At 58.3% G+C, this 24,708-nt stretch overlaps 4 protein-coding genes across 4 annotated transcripts; 2 read left to right on the top strand and 2 right to left on the bottom strand.

Annotated features, from left to right (window-relative positions):
• Positions 1–5,900: 5,900 nt before the first annotated feature.
• VTJ83DRAFT_5965 (uncharacterized protein) lies at positions 5,901–7,902 on the bottom strand (the record flags this gene model as incomplete). Its single annotated transcript, XM_071012623.1, has 2 exons — positions 5,901–7,017; positions 7,094–7,902. 2 exons carry the CDS (start codon positions 7,900–7,902, stop codon positions 5,901–5,903), a joined length of 1,926 nt encoding a protein of 641 aa, XP_070865340.1.
• Positions 7,903–17,341: 9,439 nt separating this feature from the next.
• VTJ83DRAFT_5964 (uncharacterized protein) lies at positions 17,342–19,065 on the bottom strand (the record flags this gene model as incomplete). The annotated part of the gene is made up of 2 exons (XM_071012622.1): positions 17,342–17,491; positions 17,551–19,065. 2 exons carry the CDS (start codon positions 19,063–19,065, stop codon positions 17,342–17,344), a joined length of 1,665 nt encoding a protein of 554 aa, XP_070865339.1.
• A 330-nt stretch (positions 19,066–19,395) lies between these two features.
• On the top strand, positions 19,396–20,406 carry VTJ83DRAFT_5963 (uncharacterized protein; the record flags this gene model as incomplete). The annotated part of the gene is made up of 4 exons (XM_071012621.1): positions 19,396–19,426; positions 19,530–20,017; positions 20,102–20,324; positions 20,381–20,406. 4 exons carry the CDS (start codon positions 19,396–19,398, stop codon positions 20,404–20,406), a joined length of 768 nt encoding a protein of 255 aa, XP_070865338.1.
• A 969-nt stretch (positions 20,407–21,375) lies between these two features.
• Positions 21,376–24,464, top strand: VTJ83DRAFT_5962 (uncharacterized protein; the record flags this gene model as incomplete). Its single annotated transcript, XM_071012620.1, has 5 exons — positions 21,376–22,208; positions 22,319–22,633; positions 22,707–23,024; positions 23,097–23,160; positions 23,211–24,464. 5 exons carry the CDS (start codon positions 21,376–21,378, stop codon positions 24,462–24,464), a joined length of 2,784 nt encoding a protein of 927 aa, XP_070865337.1.
• Positions 24,465–24,708: the final 244 nt, after the last annotated feature.

Below are 24,708 nucleotides of genomic sequence, written 5' to 3'. Positions count from 1 at the left end.
ATATGGCAATATACCTCCTTGTTTGGTTTTCTTGTTTGTCACAGTCGGGGTGTAAGTGAGCGAGACACCGAGCGTGTGAATCAAGGCCGAGGGCGATGGTGCGGCCAAGAGCAGCTCTAAACTCTGGGGAAGCCTGCGAACTGGCCCAGGAGAATCTCATTTCAACCCTCAACCATGTTCTCCTTTTCTCCAATGGCTTCATGTTGAGAAACGATGTGGGGGTCCCTCGTTCCTCGGTCAGTCTTTGCTGCCGTCATCTCATGTCACCCCCCCCCCCCCCCCGGTGACGGGCGTCGAGTGGTGTTTGGGGGGGGCTTTGGAGAGGGCGTGTGTGGTGCGGTGCGATTCTTGGATTGTTGGAATTCCCGATCAAGAACGCAAACCTCGGGCCCGAGAAACCCTCGATTGGCTTGATCGCGCGTCTCCAGAGGAGGTACAAAGCCCGGATGTACTGCTGAGTGTAGGAACGCTGATGGCTCCGGGATGTTCCGGAGCCTGGCAGCAGACCATCCCCACGATGCTCCTCGCATCTCGCACCCGCGTGGCATGATCGGGAATGTTATGATATCCCACGGCCTGACCGGTTCGATCAGGTGCCCGTTGCTGCCCCCTCGGGCCCTGACCTGCCCTTGGGCAGCATTGCCACTGTGGCTTCAATGGCCCGGGCACATATCAGTTTGAGGTTTTCGGTGTATCATCTGGCGTCTGTTCTTCCCGTGTCTCCTCTCTTGCTTTGTTTTTGTTTACGAGTTGTTGATATCTCGGTTTCCAGTGGTGCCCTGGATGGCACAGGGGATGAGCTGGCTAGCGTGATTGGACTTTGCTTGTGTTTACAGTTCCCAATGCCGAATGAGCGTTGGACTGCTGCTTATGGATCTGTCATGATTTGTTTATGCTTCTTTTTTGTTTATTTCGGCGATGTCATTCATGGGAAGTTGCTGCTATTCTTGGGGAGTGTTTTGGTCTCATGGCGAACTAGGAGACGCCGACCAGGTGGCCCTTGGCTGCTTTAGCTCCCCGTCGCTGTCGACTACTGGTATGCCACCTGGGCTGCAAGCAAGACTTGAGCACGTGTCTTTGCAGTAGTAGGCGGTTTCGACTGGTTGGGGATGGAAGGCCCAGGGGCATAAGTTCATCGGGCAACAATTGGTGTCAAAGCGACAATGGGAGCGTTGCCCCTGAAAGATTCCTCCGATGTTATGGTGTACCAGCCGAGCTCCAGCTGCATATGCATCGCATTGCAGCCGTCTGCTGGCGTGAGGCGAGTCGGCATGTCATCTTCTGGGGTGAATCGATGTACACACCAGGTCGGTCGAAGTATCTCGGAGGAGCCATCCAAGTTGTCTCCGTTTCGAGGGGGGTGGGGTTTGGAAAACGGTGATGGGCAGGTCGTTAACGCGAGCGTTGCTCGTCGCTGTTGTCCTGTCCTACGGCCCGGATGTCTGGAGTGCTTCCCCGGGTGGAGCGGAAGATTGGCGAGATGTCCTTTGTTCAATAGCATCTCTCGGGCATATCAACTGTCGCGTGGCAGTGGGAGTTTGGTTGGAGTTCCGGTGTTTTGGAACCCAACGTCCTATGACGGGCAGCTATGAGCATGGCAGTCCAACTCACCCCGGGCGATGAGAAAGCCGATGGGGAGCCAGAGCACCTCAGGTATCCCTTATCGAGGAGAACAATGATCCTGAAACATGATCGAGAAGGCTTACTTATGATCTAGACCTTCTCATGATACGGGGATCTTGGATGCCTCTAGTCCATGCCATAAGGATGACAAGCCAATGCCCAACAACCGTCGTTATGTTGTTCAGGTTTTTGGTTGCTCGCCGGTGCTGTGGCATGGAGCCCGTCATACAACAAGAGAGAGGCGATGATGCGTAATTCCATGCCATGGCGCACTACCCAAGACCTGGGTCTCATGGATGCTGATCCCGGGAACACACTTACCGTTGGTCCTGTGAGAATGTCTTCCTCACGAAGCATCAAGACAGGTTCTGTAGGTGTAAAGTCTCCATTGCTCTGTAGAAGGTGTAGCAGGAGGCTCCAACCTTGATCCAATGGCATGGCGAACTTCCGGGACGGCAGCGGTATCTGGTGATACTACGACGTGCAGGCCACACACCTCTTGAGTTTCTATTCACGAATCATCACAAAAGCTATGCGTCCTTGAGTATGAAAACAGGGCACCGCAGCTGCTGTACGACTCAAGTCGTAGGCTAGAGAGAAGCATGTTGCTTGTTGATTCCTGCGCTAGGTACTGAGACTGTTAAGCAGGATGGAGATGAAGTGAATCATCTCTCCCCTGGTTCAACTGTTTTGAAGGAACTCCTGCGCACGCACCGTAAGATTCATCGACACTAGCCGCCATTTCCTGTAGGAGAAACAGATATAGTTACACAAAACTGCACAGGTGGCCAGCATTGGTCTCTCATCTCTCCTCTCTCATCTCTCACCTCTCCTCTCTCCTCTCTCATCTCCCCTCCTACCCTAGGCACCCTGACCCCCAACCCTAAGCTTGGAGATACGCCCAATCAACCGATCCGCCTCAACTGCAGCCCAACCCGACAAACCCGACCAGAATCGATGCCCAATTGCCTGCCGGAAAACCCCACCCCTTTCCGACCCGGTAGTCCGGGGGCGGCTCACCACCTCTCACCCCGGTTTGGCTCCGGCTAAATCAGAGGCCTGGATTCCGGCCGTCCTGGAGCTGCAATATGCAGGAGTGATATGCTCCCCAGGCTGAATCGGAAGTCAAACTGCAAGGGTCAGCTTCCGATCCCTACTATAGAGTTCGAGGCAAGCTGCGATGTTGATGGCTCCGGCCGCCTTCTTGGCGGCGTTATGCCCGGGGTGGTGCCGAAGGACGGCGACAAGGTCTAGCGGGTGGCGAGGATGCATCCGATGCGTACGCAGTATCCGCCATGAGTGGGCGTAGTGCTAGCTGCGTGAGTTGGCACAAGATGGAACCTTTGTTGATGCCGGCTAGTAACCTACTTGTGATGCACCTCCTAGCCTTTAGTCGTCGTCGTCGTTGGTACCTCATAACATCTTGATGTGTGAAGTTCAGAGGATTATCTAGAGGATGAAGCCCAGCTATCTACGTTGATTACCAAGAAAAAACACATCAAGAATGGAAAACCCGTAAGCATCACACCGTGTAAGCACCACCTCGAGCCGACAGCCCGACTCTCCGCCCTCACCTTGTCCTCCAAGCAATGGGAGCGATGGAAACCATCCATCCCACCAGACATGTGCAAGGCAGCACCACCCTCTCAACGCCTCACACATCCGTCATCTGCACCCTCACACCAGCCTTGCTCCGCCCCTCCCCGTCCCCGCCTCCTTTCCCACGGCGACGAAGCGACTCGCCAATGACACAGCTGCCGCATTCACCACAGCCGCAGCCACGCTTCGTACGAACGTCAGCGCCCTCCGCTCGCTCCCCCCAACCCCATCCCTCCTTGCCCTCACCGGTCACAGAACTCCCGCTCGGGGAGGGTGGCGGCCCCGTGGGGTAGGTAGCGCGGAAGCATGAACGAGGTGCGATGCGGGGTACGCCGGAGGCCGCAGAGGCCGGCCAGCACTGAAGCCGAAGCGCCTTGGCCAGCGCATCACAGCTCCCCCTCCCCCTCCTCCGCTGGACACGCCTCCGTACCTACACCTGCGTGTCACCCAGCACGTCACGAATGACACCATCACCGAGGACAGATCTAGCATGTCATCTGAGGTAGATTGATGGGCAGATACGTAGGCAGGGGAGCTGGTACTGTAGGTGGGTGTGCCGAGAGTAGGACGTGAGCAAGCGCGTGACGTTTGTCCTGTTGCTCTGCCGGGCTGCAAGTCATGACGATGAGCATGAATGATGAGTAACGTTCATTATACGCCAGTAAGTCAAACAGAGCATATGATGTCCAACTTACCCTTATATGGCAATCTCGCCATGGTGGGTGGTGTTGTTCAATGCCCCATCGACGATGAGATCACAGCGGCATATTAGAGGGATCACAAGTGCAGATGATGGATCATGTGCGTACGTGTGAAGAAAACACCAAAGCAATCTCAATTTTTGATCATCTCCCGTTCATCCATCCCTTCATCATCATCATCGTGGTTCTGAGTTATCCAGCCTAGCTACAAAAAGGTCTCCCCGGCCAATCCAAAGTCCAAAGTCAAAATATTGGTGATAAAATCAAATGTCCGCCCAAGAAGAGAAATGAAAAGGAAAGCGAGTGTCGAGAGGCGCAGAAGGCGTAGTAGGTAGTTGCCATCTGGCCCGGGGTTGCGGCCCCCTTGGTCATAAAGTTCCATCGTCCATCATCCATCATCCCCTGAATTGTCATCGTTGTCGTCATCGTCATCGTCGTCGGCTGCATATATAAATCTACCGACAAAGGCGCGTCGAGATCGTGTAATCGTTGTTGAATCAAAGTGAGCAACACCGCTGGTTGATGTCAGGGTGTGCAAGAAGTGAAGATAGTATGGCCTGGTGCCCCCCATGGTCCGACCCCTCCTAGATTGGAGATGGTGAACGACTGGCGATCTATGCGTCCAGTCCCGTCCCGACCCCGAGTAAAAAAAAAGGTGGTCTTCCATGAGGGAAACGAGGCCTCGTTAAGAGAGCGTGTGGTGATGAATAAAACCGAATCGAGTGGATTCGAGCTGGCGCTGAAGGAGTGTGTTGTTGTTGTCAAGAAAAAAACCGAGAAGTTGTCGTCAGACATGTCGAAGTCGAAGTCGAAGTAAGGCTGTTGCGAACACACGACACCGCCACAACAGGTCACTCGCTCGCTGAACGGGCTCTCAAGCCGGGCTCTTCCTCCCTGCATGGTACTGCCGGGCAGCGAGCGAGATTGCATGTGTGTGTGTGTGTGTGTGTGTGTGCCGGTGTGTCGAGGATAGAAATAAAGGTCTCTTTGCCATCCTCCAATGTTCCCAAGCCTCGTGAGCCGTCGTTTGAGTGCCTTGGGGGGAGTCCGTTCTGCGTTTGTCGCCGGGATTTCTCCGCGTGCGAGCTAGCAAGATAGGGACACCATGGCCGCGGCCACCCATCCGACGTTCCTCGGCCGAGTCCAAAGGAAAGAAAGGAAAAAAAGAGAACCCGGATGTGAGAGGCGAGAAGGTCGTGAGTCCCCCATCGCCACCCCCCCAAAGTAAAAAAAAGTCTTGTCTTCCCACCAAAAAAAACCAAGACCGAAACCGAAACCCCGTGTGTGACCCGCCATCCGTGTTTCGCCGTCGCCAGCCCTGCCCTCATACACCTGTGCCGGACCTTGTTGCAGCAAAGACTGACCCCAGAACCCAAGTTCCCAGATCCGAAATCCAGCGCCGGAGAGAAAAGAGGAAACCAAAGCAGAGTGACAAAAAAAAGACTCCGAAAGGAAACAGCAAAGACATTAGAGATTCATATCGTCATAAGAAAAAAAAACAAGACAAAAACAGATGCTCGCTTGCTGAAACCCAGAACCGAAACGCAAAAAGAACGAAAAGGAGAGAAGAAAAAAAGTCAAACTGTGACTGGATCAGAAGAGTCGCGACGAGCGGCTCCTGTGGTCGCCGTCAAAAGCTATGCCGCGTGCTCTGCCGATGTTTGTGATCGGAGGTGCGCCAAGCATATCGTCGTCCAAGAAGCAAGAGAAGAACTTCAGCGTCGAGGAGGAAAGAGATAGCCGAAGGAAAGAGGAAAAAGGAGAGAGAAGCGGTTGAAGAGAGATCGAGAAAAGAAAAGATGGAGAGAAATCATCGCACGATGCGTTGTTGTTGTTGTGACTCGCGTCCGGGTGTATCGTGGTCCTTTTGGCGAACCGCGCAAACGGATCGACGAGGCAAGGAGAGAAGAGAGAAGAGAGGGATCAGGAATGCAAAAATACCAGTGGAAAAATAAAACGGGGGAAAGAGCTCCGCTTTCACGACGACGCCTCACCCTCGCCGTTAGCGACGGTAGCAGCGGCGTTACTCTCCGCCACCATCTTGGCAAAGGTGCGGACGACGTCGTGGGGGATCTGGTCCCACAGCAGCGACCGGGTGTAGACCTCGGCGGCAGACTGCTGCTTGGTCGAGCTGCGCACGCTGGCCAGAGCCTCGGCGAGGTTCCGCCTGCCCGGGCCCGATGGCCTTTCGGCCGAGTCGGACGGGGCGTGGAGGAAGTCCTGCGAGGTCAGGTCGTTGTACTGCGCGGCCGACAGCGAAAAGATCTGCTCGTTGGTCTGTTGCTCGGTGGGCTGCGTCAGCGCATCCGCCATGTCGCCGAGCGTCGAGGGCGCGACCGTGTTGGCGTCGACCATGGGGGCGGCCATGGACGACAACGGCCGGGCCGACGACGACCAGGTGACGGTGGCGGCGGGAGCGCCGGCGGCGGCCGAGGCCCGAAGGCCCGAGGCGACCTGCGACACGCCGGCATCCTTGAGCACGTTCTCGAGGATCGTCGCGGACGCGGCGCGAACGTCCTCGGAGACGCGGGGGATGCTCGGGGTCGACGAGCGGCTCGAGAGCACAAAGGCGCCAACAAGGAAGAGCATGAAGAGCAATCCACCCTGCTGGGCCGGCTTCTCGGCGTCGCCGCCCGCCGTCGCGGCAGACACCTCGGCCTTCTTGGCCGCGGGCACCACCTGCATCTCCTGCTTGACCTCGGAAGTGCTCTGCTCGGTGGAAAAGTCGGCAAACATGCCCAGGTTGTCCCAGGAGCAGTCCATGGGCACACTGTCCATCTCGTTAAAAGCAGCCGGGTGGAAGCCCGACGCGGAGCCGGCAGCGCGGCCCATGGATTGCACTTCGTTGGTCAGCACGCTGATCTTCTTGCGGAGCTCGCCCGTCTCGTTGGTGTGGCGGCTGATCATCTCCTCCTTCTCTCTCTCCAGCTCGTTGATGTAAGCTTGACGCTTCTGGTTCTCCATGTGGAGGTTCTCGACGTCGCGGGTCAGGCGAGCGATGGTCTCTTCCATCTGGGCGATCATGTCGGTGAACTGCTTCTTCTCCTCCTCAAGCCGTTCCGTGTGCTGCTTCTTGCGTTGCCGCGAATCAAGGCTGGAGATGGCGCGGTTAGCTCGTCGGGTTGACGTCACGTTGCGGCTGGCAAAGGGGACCAAGAAACACCACTTACGCGGCCTGCCTGTTGCGCAGAAGGCGCTTCTGTTGCTTGAGCTCCTTGATCTCCTGCTCGTCGGTCGACTGAGCAATCAGCTGGTCGATGTTGCTGAGGTTGCGCTCGGCAGGGATGTCGAAGCGGGCGTTCTTCTTGCGGATGCCGTCGCCCCTCCGGAGCTCGTTGTGAGAGCGGATCAGAGGGCTCGCGGGCCGGGCCCTCTTAAGGGCCTGGGCCTTGAGGTCCTGGGCCATCCAGGCGTCCTTCTGAGGGGACGTCGGCATGGCGGCCGGGGCGGGGTGGGCGAGCGGCGGGAACATGCCGACCGGGTTGACGGGAGCGCCGAAGGGGTTCGTCGTGGTCTGAAGAGCAGCAGGGCGGGGGAACATGGCCATGTTGGCGGCGGCCGAGTCGTACTCGACCGGCAGGCCGTCGAAAGCCTGCATCTGAGGGGTGGCCGACGCCGAGGTGGTGGCGGTCATGGGCCATGGCTGGTTCTGGTAGATGACCGGCTGGGTCTGGTCCACGGGAAGGAAGGGGTTGGTGCTGTGGTTGTAGAAGGGGTTGTTGGACGGCACCGACTGCATGTCGACCGACTGCCAGTCCTCGGTCTTGGGCGAGAAGAGGGACGGAGCGACGCCAAACGACTCTCTCCTGCTGTCCACCATGGACGGGGACATCTCGAGGCCCGAGTCAATCGCGCTTTGGTCGAGGATGTTGTCGTCAAGGATGGTGTCCTCCTCTTCGAAGATCTTCTGAGACTGGGTGGTGTCGACCGACAAGGGTGTCCTGTAGGTAAAGGACTGCATCTGGAACGCCGAAACCATGGTGGCGGCTTGTGTGTGTCTGTGTATATATGTGTTGGTGTGTTTTGTGTGGGCAGAGGTGAAGAGCGGGTGAGAAGATGAGGGTGTGCGGGTTGGTCCCTGATATGTGTGTGTTAGTGGCGAGGCTCAGCCCGAAGCGGTGAGGGTTTTTTGTGTGATATTTTCTTCTTGGGCCTGGGAGGAGCGGGGGTTGGATGCAGGGGATGAGAGCTGAACCACAAATTGGCAAGGCCGGGAACGAACTTTCACGAAGCCCCTCCTTGACGGTGGGTTCTGAACAGACGGTAAGGGATTGTCAAATGTTCCAGGCTCACCGTGAGCGTGACGGGGAACGCTTGAACCTTGGTGATGGAAAAAGTTGTGGGGAGGGAGAGTCTGGGCCGGGAAGAGGGGCGGGAAGAGAGCGGGAACCAGAGACAGGGCTTATAAAGAGAGGAGGCTAGGAAATGTGACCCTTACTCTTTGGGTGGACGTCGCACAAGTGGTGTCGTGTTCTGGAAAGAGGGGTGATCGTGACCAAAGCCCGGATGTCGCGGGGAGTTGGCCTGCTTGTGTGTAAGACGGGAGGGGAGGGGAGGCGAGGGGGCTGAAAGATGGGGTGCTTCAAGACAAGACAAGAGAGAAAGCACCTCGCGAAGAAAAAAAAAAGAAGAAAACAAGAAACAATGCTTCTCCAGTCAAGCAGCTGCTGCTTGTTACTGTCGAAGACAGTGTGGTCTGCTGTGTCAATGGGATCTTTGGCTTGCGGATGAACGAGAGGGAGGGGGGAGAAGTTGGGATGCCGGCTCCTGAGGTTTTATCTGGGTTCTGTTTGTCTGCGCTTCAGATCCCGCCTAGAGAGGTAGGTCGACGAAACTGGGTGCGCATCCGAAGCTTGCCCAAACGCGGAGGAGGAGGGGGGGGGGTGCCTTGGCCGGCGTCCACCGGTACCTCGAGCCCATGTTCCCGCCGTCGGTCCTGTCTCTGGACCCCCCCCCCCGGGGGGGGGCACTTTCGGAGCGGGAGGGGTGGGCACGCGGCTTGGCAACCGGGGGGTGTGTAACCAAAGTCATGCCCGATCTGAAGGGACCCGGGAGTGTCAGTCTCACACAGAGGAAGAAAGAGCAGCAGCCGAGAAGCGAACGGTGTCGCACACGCGCCAGCCCTGTCGTTCCGGGCATGGGAATTACGGTGGATGGTGGGCCTGGAGGAAACCTGGAGGAACATCCGGTTCGTGGAAGGGATCGGATCTCAGGGCGAAACGGCTGCCAGAGCCAACCCCCGGGCCCAACGTCGTCCATGCTCGCCGTGCTGCCCTCCGTTTTCCCGTCGGAGGCTTTGGAGACCTTGAGTGACAGACGGGATACTCGCGGTACCCCGGATGGGACCTCAGGGCAGTGTCTAGGGAGAGGGGCGTCATCGGGCCACAGCGGTCCCCCAATAGGAACATCAAGATATTGCCGCGGAAGGTGTCGTTAGGAAGCCATGGAAGCATCCGAGATGGAAAGCGGTTCAACCGGGCTCGGGCGGGTGCGGGGGTGAGCCTGGGAGACGAGGAACAAGAGAGCCGGGTACCAGCAGGGGGGTGGGAGGTGGGGTGAAGGAGCTGCAGCGGAGCGGACGAGGGCTGCTGATGAGAGCTGATGGTGTCCTGATTGGGTTAAGAGATGGGGGGTGGATGGTGGAGGATGACCACCCCAAGAAGGTTGGGCATCAACGGACCCTTTCGGGGGGTATGGAGCCCAAGGCCGACCTCGGGCCACCAGTCGCGGACGCAGACGCAGGCTCAGGACTTGCATCTGGCCAGCCAGGGTGCACATGAGCCTCGTGAGCAGGATGCGCAGCCGTGAACGAACCACCCCCGAGTTGAAAGCACCTGTTTTTGGCGCATGGATGAGCGCCAGGGAAAGGGACCCGGGGGATGAATGGACGACAGGCCTTCAACCCGAATCAGCCTATGATCGAGCAGGGCGAGCCGTCCTGCTTGCGCAACGCTACCCATCGTGACGAGTGGGGGGAGGGTCGGCCGAGGTGGGCAGCCCGAGGCACTAAGACGGAGAGAGCAATGCGAAAGACAACCACGAGGGAATGCCTCAAGCCGTCCGTCACAAGCAGCCAGAAGAGCCAGACGGTGCTCGGTACAACCTGAGGTACAAGCTCGAGCACCCAAACACCGGAACTTGGCCGCGCTTCCACCTCCAGGGCAGGAATTAGCCGCCCACCACTGCCGCCGACCTCTGTCGGGTCCGGGCCTGTTGCTTGTCGACAGGCGGTAGAGGCGAAACGGCGATGGATCGACAATTGACAGGCCCTGGCGGCACGATGGTTCGGTCCGTGTTCCAAATCGCCGGCCACCCAGGACGGCCTTGGGGCGAGACGTTACGGAGCGTGCAGTGCGCCATGAGAGGAGACGGATCATGGGAGAGGTTCCCGCTAGGTTTACGGTTCCCCACAGCCAAGACGGAGAGGCGCGGGTCGAGCCACAATTTCCCGCAACCACCGCCACCGTCGGGGGGGCATATCACGTGATCTACTACAAGAAAGCCGGCTCTTCCTTGTTTGCTGTGCCTTCCACGCAGCGTTCGAGAAAGAGACGTTCGAACCTTCAGCGCACGGATTTGGTTGGGCATCCCCGCCCAAAGGAGGGCAGGCAGGCAGTCAGGCAGGCAGTCAGGCAGGACGACGACTGCCGCAACAAAACACAGCGACCAAGACTCCCGCCCCCGAAGTTCCTCTTCTTCCTTCGCCTCACTTCTCGGGATTCCCAATTTTGACCCTTGGACAACCTGCCTAATGCACTCCATTTCCATAGTGTTCAGCAACCCCGAGGAACCAGCAGCCAAGCAGAGGCTAACGCCACTTAGCCGCCCACCAAACCAAACCCTCAGAAACTCGCCGCAAAAACAAACACACACACACGCGCATACGCAGTACACACACGCACACACACACACACACACACACACACACACACTGCGCACGAAACGGCGCGCCAATCTGCCCGGATGAATGAGGTGGGGAAAATGCGGTGGCTGGTTCGCAGCGCGTCGCCGTTTTTCCTTCATGGATTCATGGCCGACTCCACCGCGACGCCTGTCTTGATCATCGACTGGATGGCAAAAGGCACCGCTTGCAGCTGGCTAGCACTTTGCTGACCACTCGCCATGTCCGCCCAGACCCGGTGTGCCCATGGCCGCATATTCGAGGCCTGGTTCCTATGCCGACCCAAACAAAGCCCGTCGACGAACCCCCTCCTCCCCTCCCTCTGAGCTCCTCCGTTCATGGTTCATACTCCGCGCCACTCAGCGCGCCTCAAAAGTGTCGGTGTGTTTCTGTTTCTGACGCGAAACGGCGCGTCGTGTGTCGCATCCGTAACCTGGTCCAGAACCACAACAGGCACGGCGGCCTCTCGCCATGGAAACACGCCGAGAACTCTCCCCCACCTGGTCATCGTCGTCGTCGCCGCCACCGCCGCCGCCGCCGCCGCCGCCGTTGTCGTTCATTCAGCTGTTGACGACTCGTCCGGTAGTACGGCCTCGTGCCCAATCGTGGCTGCAACAGCTCGCGTCACTTCGCTCACAATGTGACGGCCCAGTTTGCGACCAACCTAATGAGGAACCCTCCTTAAAGTGAAACTTACCGCTCTATCCGCCGCGAAATCGCTCGAGGAGAATTCCAAGCCACGACGAGCTCTCGTCGTGAGCCTTCTGCCGCGGCCAGAAACCAACCCAGGGCTCCAGACACTGCTTGCTAGTGCTGCCATCCATTGGGTCGTCCCCGGATGCCCTTGTGCCAGGACCATTCCCAGGCCTGACCAGTGACCAAGCGAGCAGCCCCCTTTTGCCCGGGCTGTGTTATGCCGCACAGCACGCACACGATGACGGCCCGGGCTTCGTCTTTGGACCCCGGCTTGCGTGCTGCCACCACTCCTGCCTGATGGTGCGGTTCCGACGCCCTGGAACACCCCTCCCTGCCTGACATGTCTGCACGACTGCGCCAGCGTTCATGGATCCGTCTCCCGTTTCACGTGTTTACCTCGCTCCCACTCGCCGGTCCGAGAGCTAGCGCCAGGACGTCGACCGACATCAGCGATGCGCCTGGGACCACTCTGGGTCGAGAAACTGACGAGCCAGCCTTCCGCGCGGTGGACCGTCGGATGCTATCCGCACCTTCCGGACGTCCTATGCGTGCCGATGATCACTGCCCAACGCCGTGATACAAGATCTCATTTTGATCGGGCTCACCTCGCTCGCCGACCGGGGTCCGACCCGACATGGCACTTTGTTTTGTTTTGTTTTGTTTTTTTTTTTTTTTTTTTTTTTTTTTTTTTTTGCCCGGAAGGACCCTCTACGCTGCAGAAGGCTATTTCGGCATGCCCTGGCTTGTTCAGGAAGGCAGTCTGGCATTGTGCTCGCCAGGCCCTGCGGGAGAGTCATCTCATTTGACATTCTTTCCACCGTTTCACTCCATGCGCCGAGCGATTTACGCTCTGCGGATGCGGACCGTGAGTGACTCATCCCCAAGCTTACTGTGTAGACGCTCGGGAGCAGCCACCCTTCCCTCTGCGTATACCTTGTGTTGGACTGAGCGAGATCCCGGCCAGGAACAAAACAACATGAGGCGCGCTCCTCAGACAACCCCGGTTCCACAGTCTCAATCGCACGCTTGTCCACAAGACGAAAAATGCGTCGCGCTTGTTTCCCGTCACGACGTGCCTTAGGACACCATCGGATAGCTCTCACCACCATGGTTCTAGGTCGCGGTATGGACCACGCCTATGTACGGAACGGCCAAGGGTGTACACACGAGACGGCTCCATACGAGCGGTGAAGCAGCTTCGAGGCTTGCGCCTTGGCCCTGCGGCAGGCAGTCTGCCTACCCAAGCTTCAGGATTCCCCTCACGTTCTCGCCACATCCGACCATCACGAGTCTCTCACGAGGATGAACGATCCGAGAGCCGAGCTCGGCCCCACTGTCATGAGAACGGCCGACGAACGTGCACGGGCGGTGAAGACGGGAAGAAAGTTACCTAACCCAGAGAGCAATGAAGCCCAGCGGCCGTTGTCGACGACGAGTTTCCTCCATCCCTCGTCCTCACCCTTACCCCGCGACGCTCCCACCTGTCCAAGACTGCAAACTTCAGGGGATGGGCATCACGAGACCGCGCGTGGCGCTAGGATCCAGATACCTGGGACCTAAAACGCGCGACCAGGACTTATGGCCCTGGTTGGTTGGGTAGTAGGAGGGAGGGGACGAGGAGGGGGAGGAGAGGGGCGAAGGGGTGGAGGGGTGTCCTGTGTCTCCCTATCACCGACCCTGTCGCCGACCCTGTCAAGCTTAAGCCTGCAGCGCAGCAGGAGTCATATGCAAGTCTCGTGGTGGCGACAGTCTGGGGTCGAAGGTTCTCCTTCGCCAGTGGATGACGCGGCGTGAGCGGCGGTGTTGCTTGCTCACAACAACAACAGCAACAATAACAACAAAACATCAAAATGGAAGCCTACGTTCGAGAGGAGGAGGAGGGGGTTGCGTCATCCTCACGGCGGGAACAAAGAAAGCCTGTGGGAAACGTTCTCTGACTGGATGTTGGTAAGTGTTGTTGGGGGCACCAGCCGCTGGGCAGGGCTGTTCGTCTCTGTCGGATCAAGGCACGGTCAAGTCACAGCATGTGTTTTTTGTTTTCTCATCGGACCAACAACATGACGCATCAGCAGGCTGTGCTGCTGAGAGGGAGGGGGGGCACGCACTGCCCGTACATACATACATGCGCAGTACACTACACTAACCAACTTGAAGTCTGAAGCTATTTTCGGTCAATCTCTCCCACGGCCGGGTAAAACGGAATCGTGACACACTGGTCAAGGCTCGGGATACCCCAAATCGGCGAAATGAAATCTCTTCCTTTTCCTCTTTTGGTGTTGTGTTCGATGTTGGGGCCGGGATATGGAACTGGCGGTGAAGACAGAGAAAAGAGTGGGGCAAGAATCGGCCCCGGCCCGGCGGGCGCGGACGTGAGCGCGCGGCGGGCAAGTCGGAGCAGAGCGTTTGACACCCCTGGAGCCAAGACCCTTCTAAGGACCCGAGGATCGGTTTTGCCCTTGATGCCATGCCCTTGTGGATCTCGATGCTTGTTGATGGTTGATGCCTCTTGTTAGGATTGTGACCTCGTCCTCCCGCGGCCCTTGTCCTGGTCCTGGTCCCGGTCCCCGTTATGATCATGGTCATGGGGGCTTTGGACGGATGCCCCGGGTTTCTACGTTACTGCGTACATGCACTATGTATGTACTGCGTACACCACGGAGGGGTGTTGCCTTACCCTACCTGGAAGAAGAAGCCTTCTTGCTCGATCTGGCTGGCTGGATAGGCTGGATCGCGGGAGGTCTGTGGGCTGGGGTGGGTGGGATGTCTGCTCCCTGCCGATGGGCCGGGAATGGTTGGACGAGGAGGGGCGGGCGTGAGCTAACGACTAGCAGCAGAGGTCGGAGAAAAGACTGCATGGATGAATGGATGGATGGATGGATGGATGGATGGATGGACTGATGTCGACCTCACCGTCGATATCGTCAGGCGGGTTTTTGCCCGACTCTGGCATGACCGCCGGTCCTGCTATAGATCATTTTTCTGTATCATCTTGCGTGCTGTGCATGGCGCGGGCTGCGCGGCCCCGGGTTGGCTTCACCGCCTGCAACCGACCACCTATCCGCGAGATAACCATCTCTCTCAGGATGGGAATCGGGATCGGCAACGGGGCCGGGAGAGGACCGCTCACCAGGCGGTCGGTTGCCGGCATCGTATACGCACGCCTACATACTACGGCACACGCACAGGGACACAAGGTCATTGTGTCTTGGTTCCCCTCTCCGTCTTTGCTTCAGGGTGTACACACTTCCTGTGATACACAACCCCACTCGGACCGGCGGTCGAGCCCCTCCCGCCCCTCCCCGCCTGTTGTTACTGGAACCTAGAGAAGCATGTCCGTGTGGGTACCCCACCTCCGGGCGCCGGAGCTCAAACGGAGCTGACTGGCCGGAAGTCCCGGACCGGGTGGAGTCTGTGTTGCGGTCAGGCCAGGGGGGAGGAAGGGAGGGAAAGGAGGGGCAAGAGTGGCGGGTGGTCCGAGACAGGAAAACGGGGGGGGGGGGGGGGAGGGCGGGGAGGAGAGAGAAAACATGCGGAAGATGATAGAGGAAGCGTGAGAATTGCGAGTCGGTGAGGACGGGTTGCCTGGCAATGTCACGACGCCCAAGCTTTCCTTTGGTGTGTCTCTCTGCCCTTCAGAGCCGGCCTCCTGCTCCTCTGCTCCTCCTCCTCCTCCTCCTCCTCCTCCTCCTCCTCCTCCTCCTCCTCCTCCTCCTCCGCCTTTTGGCATCATTCCCACCCCTTCCGTTGCCTTGCTCGGGCTCGTCTGGGCTCCCAGGCTTCGGACGCAGCGGAGCGGGGCTGGCAGGATCGGCGGCAGCAAGCCGGAGGGGGGGGGGAGGGGCGGGGGCGTTGAGAGGCAACCGAAGAAAACGGAGGAGGTGGTCAGGAGAAGAAGAGAACGGGGGCGGGGGGGCCGGGGCGGGGGTAGTAAGTCGGTGAGACGCGACTTTTGCTTCAATGTATCAAACGGATGGAGTTGCTTTCCCCTCCCTGCCTAGGGTCTCATAAGCTTCCGTCTCCGGAATGAGAGACATCTGGAACGTCCGTCAAAGAGAGAGGAAAAGAAAAAAAAAAAGCCGTGACGACGCGTACTAGAAGGTGCTGCGTTCCGAGAGGTGATGAGGGTCTCGCTGATCTGTCTCAGCAATCCCAGAAACCGCCTCGGGGCGTGAGGGGGCAGGGCCATGACGCAAACATGTGTGAGACATGGGTAGAAGAACAAGGCCATGAGCCCATGAGACAGCCGGGTTGCATCTGCTGCGCTTGTCCATCTGGTAAAACAAGAACAATGAAGACATGAAACTCCAAAAAGGATCAAGATGAGACGGTGCCTAGCGTGCCGGAGGACAGGGTAAGTACCGAGACCGTGTGACTTGGACCGAGAGGGACTTTTTGGAGGTGGCTGATGGTAAAGCAAGGAAGGGGGATCGGCACCAGCCTCTAGACGACTTCCGTGAGAAGTTCTGGAACCAAAGTTGGGTTGGGGGCAAGATACATGGTTGCAATGGAAGAGAGTGATGAATAGTGGCTACCAGGTATGTGAGTTCGCAGGCGGTGCTGTTCGCTCTCTTTCTCCCAACCTCTCCGGATGAGATGAGCGGCTGTTCCCAGATTACCAAGGCATGGAGAGTAGGGTGATTATCCACCGTTTCCTGGACAGCTTCCTCCCCGAACTCAACGTCTGATGACAGCGAGGAGTCCTTGCGTACCGGATTCGTCACGTCATCTTCTGGTTCGCTAACCCTGCTTTGCGCAGGGCGCCTGATGCAGACTTTCTCATCCATGAAGATCGTCATCCGCAAGACAGCAGACGGGGGTGAGCAGACAAAAGGCATGGGTCGTAAGGTCCAGAAAAGGGGGAGGGAGATACAAGTACACCAGGACGCCAAGGAAACAAACAGTCTCTAGTACCAAGCATCAGGTTTTGCACAAGGAGGCCAAGGCAACAAGCGCCGAGATTCAGAATTTCTTTGGCGGCAGCTAGCAGAGGGCAGATAAGATACACCATGAGGAGTGGAACGGACGCAAGCGCAGACACATGGACAGGAAGGGCCCTGAAGCTTGCTAACCACGAGGGGGAGAAGCAGGTGTCCAGGCAAGGCGGAGAACAAAGATGAATTACGCTTCGTGCTTCCTGGTGGATTCCATCCATTCCTGGATCCATCAACACCCCTCCAGCCCTGGCTGTCCCTACTACATAGTAGACGTCACACGTCCTAGGCATCCATCCTAGACCCTCGCAACCATCGCAAGGCTCCCGCTCCTCCAGGCTTGGCCCATGTTTGCATCACCGTGGTAACATAGCCCTTGCGCCAAGGCCGAACCAACCGCCCAATGACCCCTTCGAGAGCATCAACGCAGCCTCACGGTAACCGCCTCGTGACGGCGGGGTCGAAACGGAGGCGCAGCAATGAGCCGGCAGGAATGGCAAGGACCGGCGCCGTGTGTCCGTTGTGTACCATCGGATGCTCTGCCCGCTCGTCCCTGAGCGTCTGTCGATGCCGACCACTGAACGCTCTGACAGACGCCGTGCACCACCGCCATGCCGTCATTCCCTCACTAGCTCCCTCACGCGGCGAGCAGCGTTGCCCGGTGTAGCGTCGGAATGGGCCGGGCTAGCGTCCTGCGGAACCGATGACTTCTCGCGTCGTGCAAGCCTCGGAAGGGCCATTCCATATCGTCATGTAGGATCCCGGGACATGGTTGCGTAACCTACGTTACCGCACCACGTGCTCGACTGCCAGATATCCATGACTCCGTGGCAACCGTCCGTCCTTGGGTTCGATCCAGGAAGAATGGATCCAGATTTCGAATCGGGATGCTATGAGGAGGAGCCAAAGTCCCAGAGGCTGACGAGCAGGCTGTCAGATTCCTCAGAGCCCGGAGGAGCCTTGGTGAATATCCTCTTGGGAATCATGAACTCAACGATAGGTGGCTTCTTGACCTCCTTGTTCATCTCGGCTTCCATTAGCTGCAGGGGGGGTTAGGTTAGCTCACGACCTGGCTTATCATCAAGGAGCAAACACTTACGCTGCCGTAGGAGTGATCCAAGAAGTCCTCCATGTTATAGGCCTGCTTGGTGAACTGCTCCGAGATGATCTTCGCGATCGTGGCGACGTTCGGGTGGTAGTGGGACTGCAGCTGCACAATCTCCCACAGACAGCTGTCGATGGCGCGCGTTTCCATCGGATCCGGCTCGTCCGGCAGGAACGGGTCATCCATGCCTTCGCTCTCGAGGCGCTCCCTCTCCTCCTGGCTGCGCGGCACGCGGTGCATCATGAAGGTGGTCAGGGGGTGCTTCTTGAACAAATTGTAGAACCAAGGCACGATGGCGACGATGGCGCTCGGCGGCGCGTTGAGGGCCAGGCGGGCCAGGCGCTTGATGAAGCTCGCCACGAGCACGGCGGGCAGATGGGATGAGCCGAGAAAGGTATCAAGCAGGCGGAAGAAGCGCGAGCGGTGCTTGGAGTGGAGCATGTCGGCGTCGAGGAGCGAGTAGAGCTTGGTGTAGAACTCGGGATAGTCGAGATTGCGCTCCTGGATCAGATAAAAGACGCCCGACAGGGCCAGCAGAGAGGTGGCGCCACCGGTGTTGTAGCAATCGGTCAGGAAGTCCATGAGCAGCTCGGGCTGCGTGAACCACGGGGCCACAGTGGTTGCCATGGCACCGAGGACCTTTTTCCTTTGCTCCTTGCTGAGGCCGCGCTGCATGAGCGCCAGCCAGGCTTCCTGCACCTGCTTCTTGTGCTGGATGATAGAGCGGAGAGGGTGCTTCTTCTTCTCGGGCAGCTCGATGAAGAACTTGTCCAGGGCCTCGCTCGATGCAGGTACGTCGTCCATGTTGAGGAGCAGATCGAACAAGATGTCCCGAATCCCGTCGTCGACGCTCTCATGCTGGTGCTGCGTGAGGTAGTCGGCAACCGCCTCGAAGGTGTAGAAGCGCATGTCGTCGTATCCCCGGATGAAATTGGTCGCAAAGTAGTCCCGCAGCGTGTCGACCGGCGATTCGAGAACCGCCGCGATGATGTTTGCGAAGAAATGACGTGGGAACACGGGCTCTGGACGATCGGTGAGGTGCTTTGCCTCGGCCTTAACGATGGCCATGGCCAGCGTCAGAGCGTTGATTGCCAGCTTCTTGCTGCTCAAGAACGCCAGCAATGCCCCCTTGTAGTCGGCCAGACGGTCCCGGAGCCAATTCGTCACGGTTGTGTCCTTCTCCGAGGCGTCCTTCCGCTTCACCAGAGCGCCGGCGGGCAGCAGGCGGAGGAAGGTCCGGCAGAGAGCTTCGCAGGCGGCGAAGGCAACCTTTGGGTCTTCATTGAGCTTCTGCGCAAGGTCGACGAGGGTCGCGATATTGTTGTAGTGCTTTCGCGACTCTTGGATCTCGGCCTCCAGCCGTGGGATGGTCTCGGTGATGGTGGCGTGTGCGGTCTTGCTGTCGTTGTCGCCGGCGTCGGATTTCCTCCTCTTCTTGCTGGCCTCGCCGCTCTCCTGTCGTTTCCTCTTGCCGGCCATTGAGGCCTTGTCGCTTCCGGCAGCGGCCATGGTCGTTTCGATTCACGTTGTTGGAGGTCCAACCGGGCGTGCTTCGTGTCAATACCTGCTGCTGGTCGCTGTCTGTCTGTCTTTCGTCAATGTCTTTCTCCAGAAAAATAAAGTGGGGCCTCTGTAATCGGCAGAAAATTGAACGTGCCAAGACTCGGGAGCTCGGAGCTCGTTATCGTCACCTGCGATCTCACGTGACGTCCACGGCAAAGAGCCGGGCCAAGCGGTTCCGTTAAAACCTCACTCAATTCACGCGCCCTTGGCAACAAGAGGAGCTCCGACAACGTCAAGCCGCCCCGCGAGCCTCGAATCCCCAACCCGACCTTAACAATGGCGTCCCGCTTGGCGAGAAGTGCTGTCGGTAAGTCTCGCCAGGGCAGAAAAGCGCCCAATTGAGGCGACCACGGTGACGGCAAAGCCGCAGACCCAGGACGCTGACCACGGCGTTGTTCGCTCGCCTCTAGGGGCCGCCCGCCTGCGGCCAACGATTGCTCCGCGCACCCTCCCCGCCATCTCGAGCCTCGTGACGGCCCGCCAGAGCACCACCGGCACCCCGAACCCCCAGCCGACTGCCACGAGCACCAGCGTCACCCCCGACCCCAAGACCAAGGCCCAGTCCCTCCTCGATGCGCTCCCGGGCAGCAACTTGATCTCCAAGACGGCCATCCTGTCGTCGGCGGCCGGTCTGTCCATCTACGCCATCAGCAACGAGTACTACGTCGTCAACGAGGAGACGGTCGTGGCCTTCTGCCTGCTCAGCGTGTGGACCGCCCTCATCAAGTTCGGCGGCCCGCTGTACAAGGAGTGGGCCGAGGCGCAGAACAACAAGATCAAGAACATCCTCAACTCGGCGCGCGCCGACCACACCCAGGCGGTCAAGACCCGCATCGAGGATGTGAAGCAGATGTCGGGCGTTGTCGACATCACCAAGGCCCTGTTCGAGGTGTCCAAGGTGGGTGACAGCGGACTTGGGTGGACGGGCTGAGGAGCGGGCCAAGGAGCGGGAGGAATGGCGTCGCTGACCGTCGCTGTTTAGGAAACCGCCCGCCTCGAGGCCCAGGCCTACGAGCTCGAGCAGCGCACGGCGCTGGCCGCCGAGGCCAAGACCGTGCTGGACTCGTGGGTGCGCTATGAGAGCCAGGTCAAGCAGCGCCAGCAGAAGGAGCTGGCCGAGGCTGTGATCGCCAAGGTCCAGAAGGAGCTGGAGAACCCCAAGGTGCTGCAGCAGATTCTTCAGCAGAGCGTCGCCGACGTCGAGAGTGAGTGTCTAGAAGCGTTCAGTGTGGCGACGGCCAAGACTGACACAGCGGCGCAGAGATCGTCTCTTCCAAGGCTCAATAAACAACAACGGACAAACAAACGGTGGCTATGTCGCGGTTGCCAAGCGAGATTTCCCTTTGTACCAGTGTCGATACACGTCTGTGCCAATACAACTTTCCTGGTCTCGTTTGACAACCTCAATCCCATTGTTGTGGACTCTGAATGCGATTTCATGATGCTGGTGTCATGGCCTCGAGGAGTGTATGAGCAATGCCCAAAAAAAAGCACAGCTAGCCCGTGTGCCTCCTGCTTTTAGCGTTCAACCACGATTCTATGTATGTTCCTGAGGGGCAGGCGGTTGAAACACTGGGTGTTGAAGTTCATGTTGAAGATCGCCCACCTGTCAGCTCCAACCCGCCCGGCCCCCCACTCGGAGCTATCCAGCCCGATTGATGCCGAGTAGCTCTTGACGAACATGAAGCCCGACCATGTGAATGCGAGATAACTCAGTCATGCAGCCACTTTCTATCCATCACACAGCTAAGGGGGGGGGGCGGGGTTGGTCGAAGCTGAAATCCCCCAAGTGGCAAGATAAGAGGCTGCTTTTTGTTTGGAGTGGGGCACAAACGCCCCTCCGGTTTCTCCCAACTTGGGTTTTCGCTTGGACGCTTGGATCAAAACACCAAGACATGGGTGGATCCTCATCCACTTATAGTAATACACGGAAACATGGCACGTCAAGATGATCTCATGAACCTGAACATACAATAATCAGAGTACAAACCTACGCATCCAGATCAGGGCATATCTGTGCCCACGGCCCGTGAAGGCCGATTGCTCCGAGCTGTTCTTGGTTGCTGTCTCCGTGGTTTATGCGACTCGGGAATCCAGCATCATCCCTTTCCCCGGGATCGTGACTCGCCTCACCCGTGATCCTCTTCGGATCCGCTTTAGTACATCCTTTGACCAAAGAGCCCCCTTCTGTCATCAGGGGGCTCAACATTGGTATCTCCAGACACTCTCCAGCACAGTAAAACACGCCTGAAGAATATGGGCAACGGCCCGGTCAAGCAGGCGCCGGCGTCCGCTGCCATCAGCAACACCCCTCAAAACATCTCGGGGTCACGCAGATTCTCCAGTCCCGAATCGAGCCATGCCATCAATCGGGATGGATTAACACCGGCTGGCCCCGCCGTCCCAATCCCATCCCGAACCCCCGCAGCACCATCCGCCCTCGCTCAACAGCCCTCCGTCCGGATCCAGGACCCCCCCGAGCGACGGCCATTGCTCGGCCAACGTGCCGTCTTCTCCCACAACCTCGAGGGCGACGTTTTCTCGTGCCACAGCTACGGCACGTCGGCACAGCAGTCGGCCGCGCCGCACCGCTCGCTGCCCGTCTACACCAACATCCACCGCATCCGGCGCGACATCACGTCCGTGGTCGAGGACTATCTGTCCCTCGAGCAGCTGCGCGATGTGCGCCTCAACATCAGCGTGCTGCGGCCGCTGGTGGACAAGCTCTACGAGAAGGACGACATTTCGATTGTTTACTGCTTGCTGGTAAACAGGGCGCAGTTCCTGGCGGAGCAAGCGCACTTGACAAACAGACAAAATGTGAACTACACGCGGGCCATGCTGTGCGAGCTGATCGCGACGAGGATCTTGAGGAGGTTCAACGAGGACAACGAAGGCCCGAGCAACCTGCTCGTGCTGGCGCATGTGCTGATTGCGGGGTTCCAGCCTTTTCAAGGGGCGCCCGAGGAGATTTTGCGAGAGGTCGGGACGTCGTCGTGGGCGGCGCACAACCGAACCATGCCCGCTCTCGAGGTAGCCATCCTCAGTGACAGCCGGGTGTTTTTGGCGAGCACAAGTTGTCAGAAGATGTACTCATCCCCTTTTTTTGTCGTTTCTTCTCTCTCTTTCTCTCTCTGTCTTTCTTTCTCTCCCTCGTGATGGATGAAACAGGACGGACAAGAACTGACAAAGCCAACAGCGTCGACGCCATCTACGCGGGCCGTGTCGTCTACACGCCCTCCAGCTTCAAGGATATCATCCCAGACCGGTACAAGCAGCGGCCCATCTCTCTCTACAATCCGAGAGAGGCTCCGCTGCTCAACCATTATCGCCTGGTGGTCCCGCGCATCCGCAACTACCTAGAGATTGCCCACTTCACCGTCCTTTTGGCCTTGTATCTCATCTTCATGAGCGAGCGCGACTGGCAACGAATCACCAAGCTTGAGGTCTGCTTTACGGTGTATGCGCTGGGTTGGGTTCTGGACCAGTTTGCAACCTTGTTGGAACATGGGTGGTAAGTACCAGCGTCCTGGTTTGATTGTGAGAGGACAGGCTGTTCGATGGACGCCTCTAAAACCATTCGCTAGGGATGTCTACGCTCAGAACCTATGGTCCTTTCTCGACGTCACTTTTGGCGCCCTGTTCTTCGTCTATGTTGCCATCCGGATCTACGGAGTCGTTTCCGGGACGCCATCTGCGGGCTTGCAGGCTCTTGACGTCTTGGCCATGGGCGCTCCCGTTTTGGTACCACGACTCGCCTTCAATTTGTTGTCCGACAACCTCGTGTTCCTGTCGTTACGGTCCATGATGTCGGACTTTGCCTTGCTGTCGGCCCTGGCGGCTTGGTGCTTTTTGGGGTTCTTGCTGTCGCTGTTCTGGTTGGGGAATGGCACTTTTGGCCCTGCGTACGTGTTTCGCTCCTCCGAAAAGCAATCAAGGGGTATGGTTTGCTTGCTAACGGTCGTGTGCACCATCAGGACCATCAGCAAGTGGATGATTTACATCTGGTTTGGCCTGGATGGATCCGGCATCCAACACTCGGTATGTCCGCTCTCCGCCACGCATCGTTCACTCCATTAACATCCAGACAGGTCGATTTTCACAAGATCCTCGGGCCATCCCTCATGATCGCCTTTGCTTTCCTAGGCAACACTCTCTTCCTGACCATCCTTGTGTCCATGTTATCCACCACCTTTGGCCACATCGTCACCAACGCGCCCGCCGAGATCCAGTTCCGCCGTGCCGTCGTGACCCTTGAGGGTGTAAAAGGCGATGCCATCTTCGCCTACCCGCCTCCTTTCAACGTCCTCGCCTTCTTGATTCTCGCCCCCCTCCGCCGCTGCGTCTCCCCGCGCTGGTTCCATAAAATCCACGTCCTCTCCGTCCGCCTCATCAACCTGCCTATTCTGTTAGCCATCGCCTTGGCCGAGCGCCGCTCCTTTGAGTCTCCTCCTCAGCACGACATCCCAGGCCATCCCACGGCGCCGATTGCCCCGTCTCCCTCCTCCTCAAGCCTCGCAAAACTCTCAACAAACGGCAACACCGGTAACGGTCTTTCCCGGCTCCGGATCCGTCGCCGCTTCTGGGACCGCTGGCGCATCACCACCCACGGCGACATCTCGGCCGTCTTTGAAGTTGCCCCGCCAGACTCGTTGCTCGACGAGATCACCACAGATGACGACCTCACGAAACATCTCATCCGCAGGCAGTTTGCGCGGTTGCTGTCGGCGGGAGGGGCGACAGCGGCGGGCACGGGCCAGGGACAAGGACAGCAACAACAGCAAGACCAGCAGGGGCGGGACTCCTCGCTCCGCTCGCAACAGGGACCGCCTCGCCGCCGTCGACGGACTCAAAGCCAGGAACCAGGCCCGGAGGAAGGCCAAGCACGGCAACGACAGTTCCTCCAGATAGCCCCATCACAGTCCGCAAGCACGAACACGAGCGCCAACCCATCCCCGACCACCACCATGCCACGCATCCCTAACAGAAGAGACTCCATCGCGCCCTTCCCCGGCCTGCGCGCCGAGCTGCAAAGCGTGCTGAACGAGAACGACGAGGCGATGGCGGGTGCGACGGGGGAGGTGGCAGCGAGGCTGGATGGGCTGGAGGAGAGGATGAGCAGGTTGGAGACGCTCCTGGAGAGGCTCGTGGCCGGAGTGGAGGGGAGGGTGGTTGATCGAGGGTCGGTTCAGAGCCGGGGGAGTGGGGGAACGTGTTCTTCCGAGTGGGAGGTGGTCGGAAAGAAGGGAGGGAAGAGGGTGATTGGCAGCGGGAAGGATGGGGATGGGGCTGGAGATGTGGCTGTGGAGGATGAAGATGACGAAGAGGATACCGGGAGGAAATAAGAGGAGCAAGAATGAGTTAATGAGTATCCTGCTTGGGCTGTTGGGTTACCTAGGTACCTACACGAGGTAGGCTGGGATTGTTCATGTCAAAGCAATGATCAGGGGGTGGCTGGAAAGGATAGGTTCTTTTTTGTTGTTTCTTTTCTTTTCTTCCTTTTTCTTCTTTGAAGCACAGCATGGTTGGCGTCGGGGAGCATACCACTCGGCATGACAGTCTTGTCTGCGTAAGGTACACGGCACATAT

The sequence above is a fragment of the Remersonia thermophila genome, chromosome 5 (genome assembly GCF_042764415.1).
Source record: "Remersonia thermophila strain ATCC 22073 chromosome 5, whole genome shotgun sequence".
NCBI classification, from domain to species: Eukaryota; Fungi; Ascomycota; class Sordariomycetes; order Sordariales; family Chaetomiaceae; genus Remersonia; species Remersonia thermophila.
The sequence above is the reverse complement of the archived record's forward strand: the minus strand, read 5'-3'. Positions and strand labels throughout refer to the sequence as shown.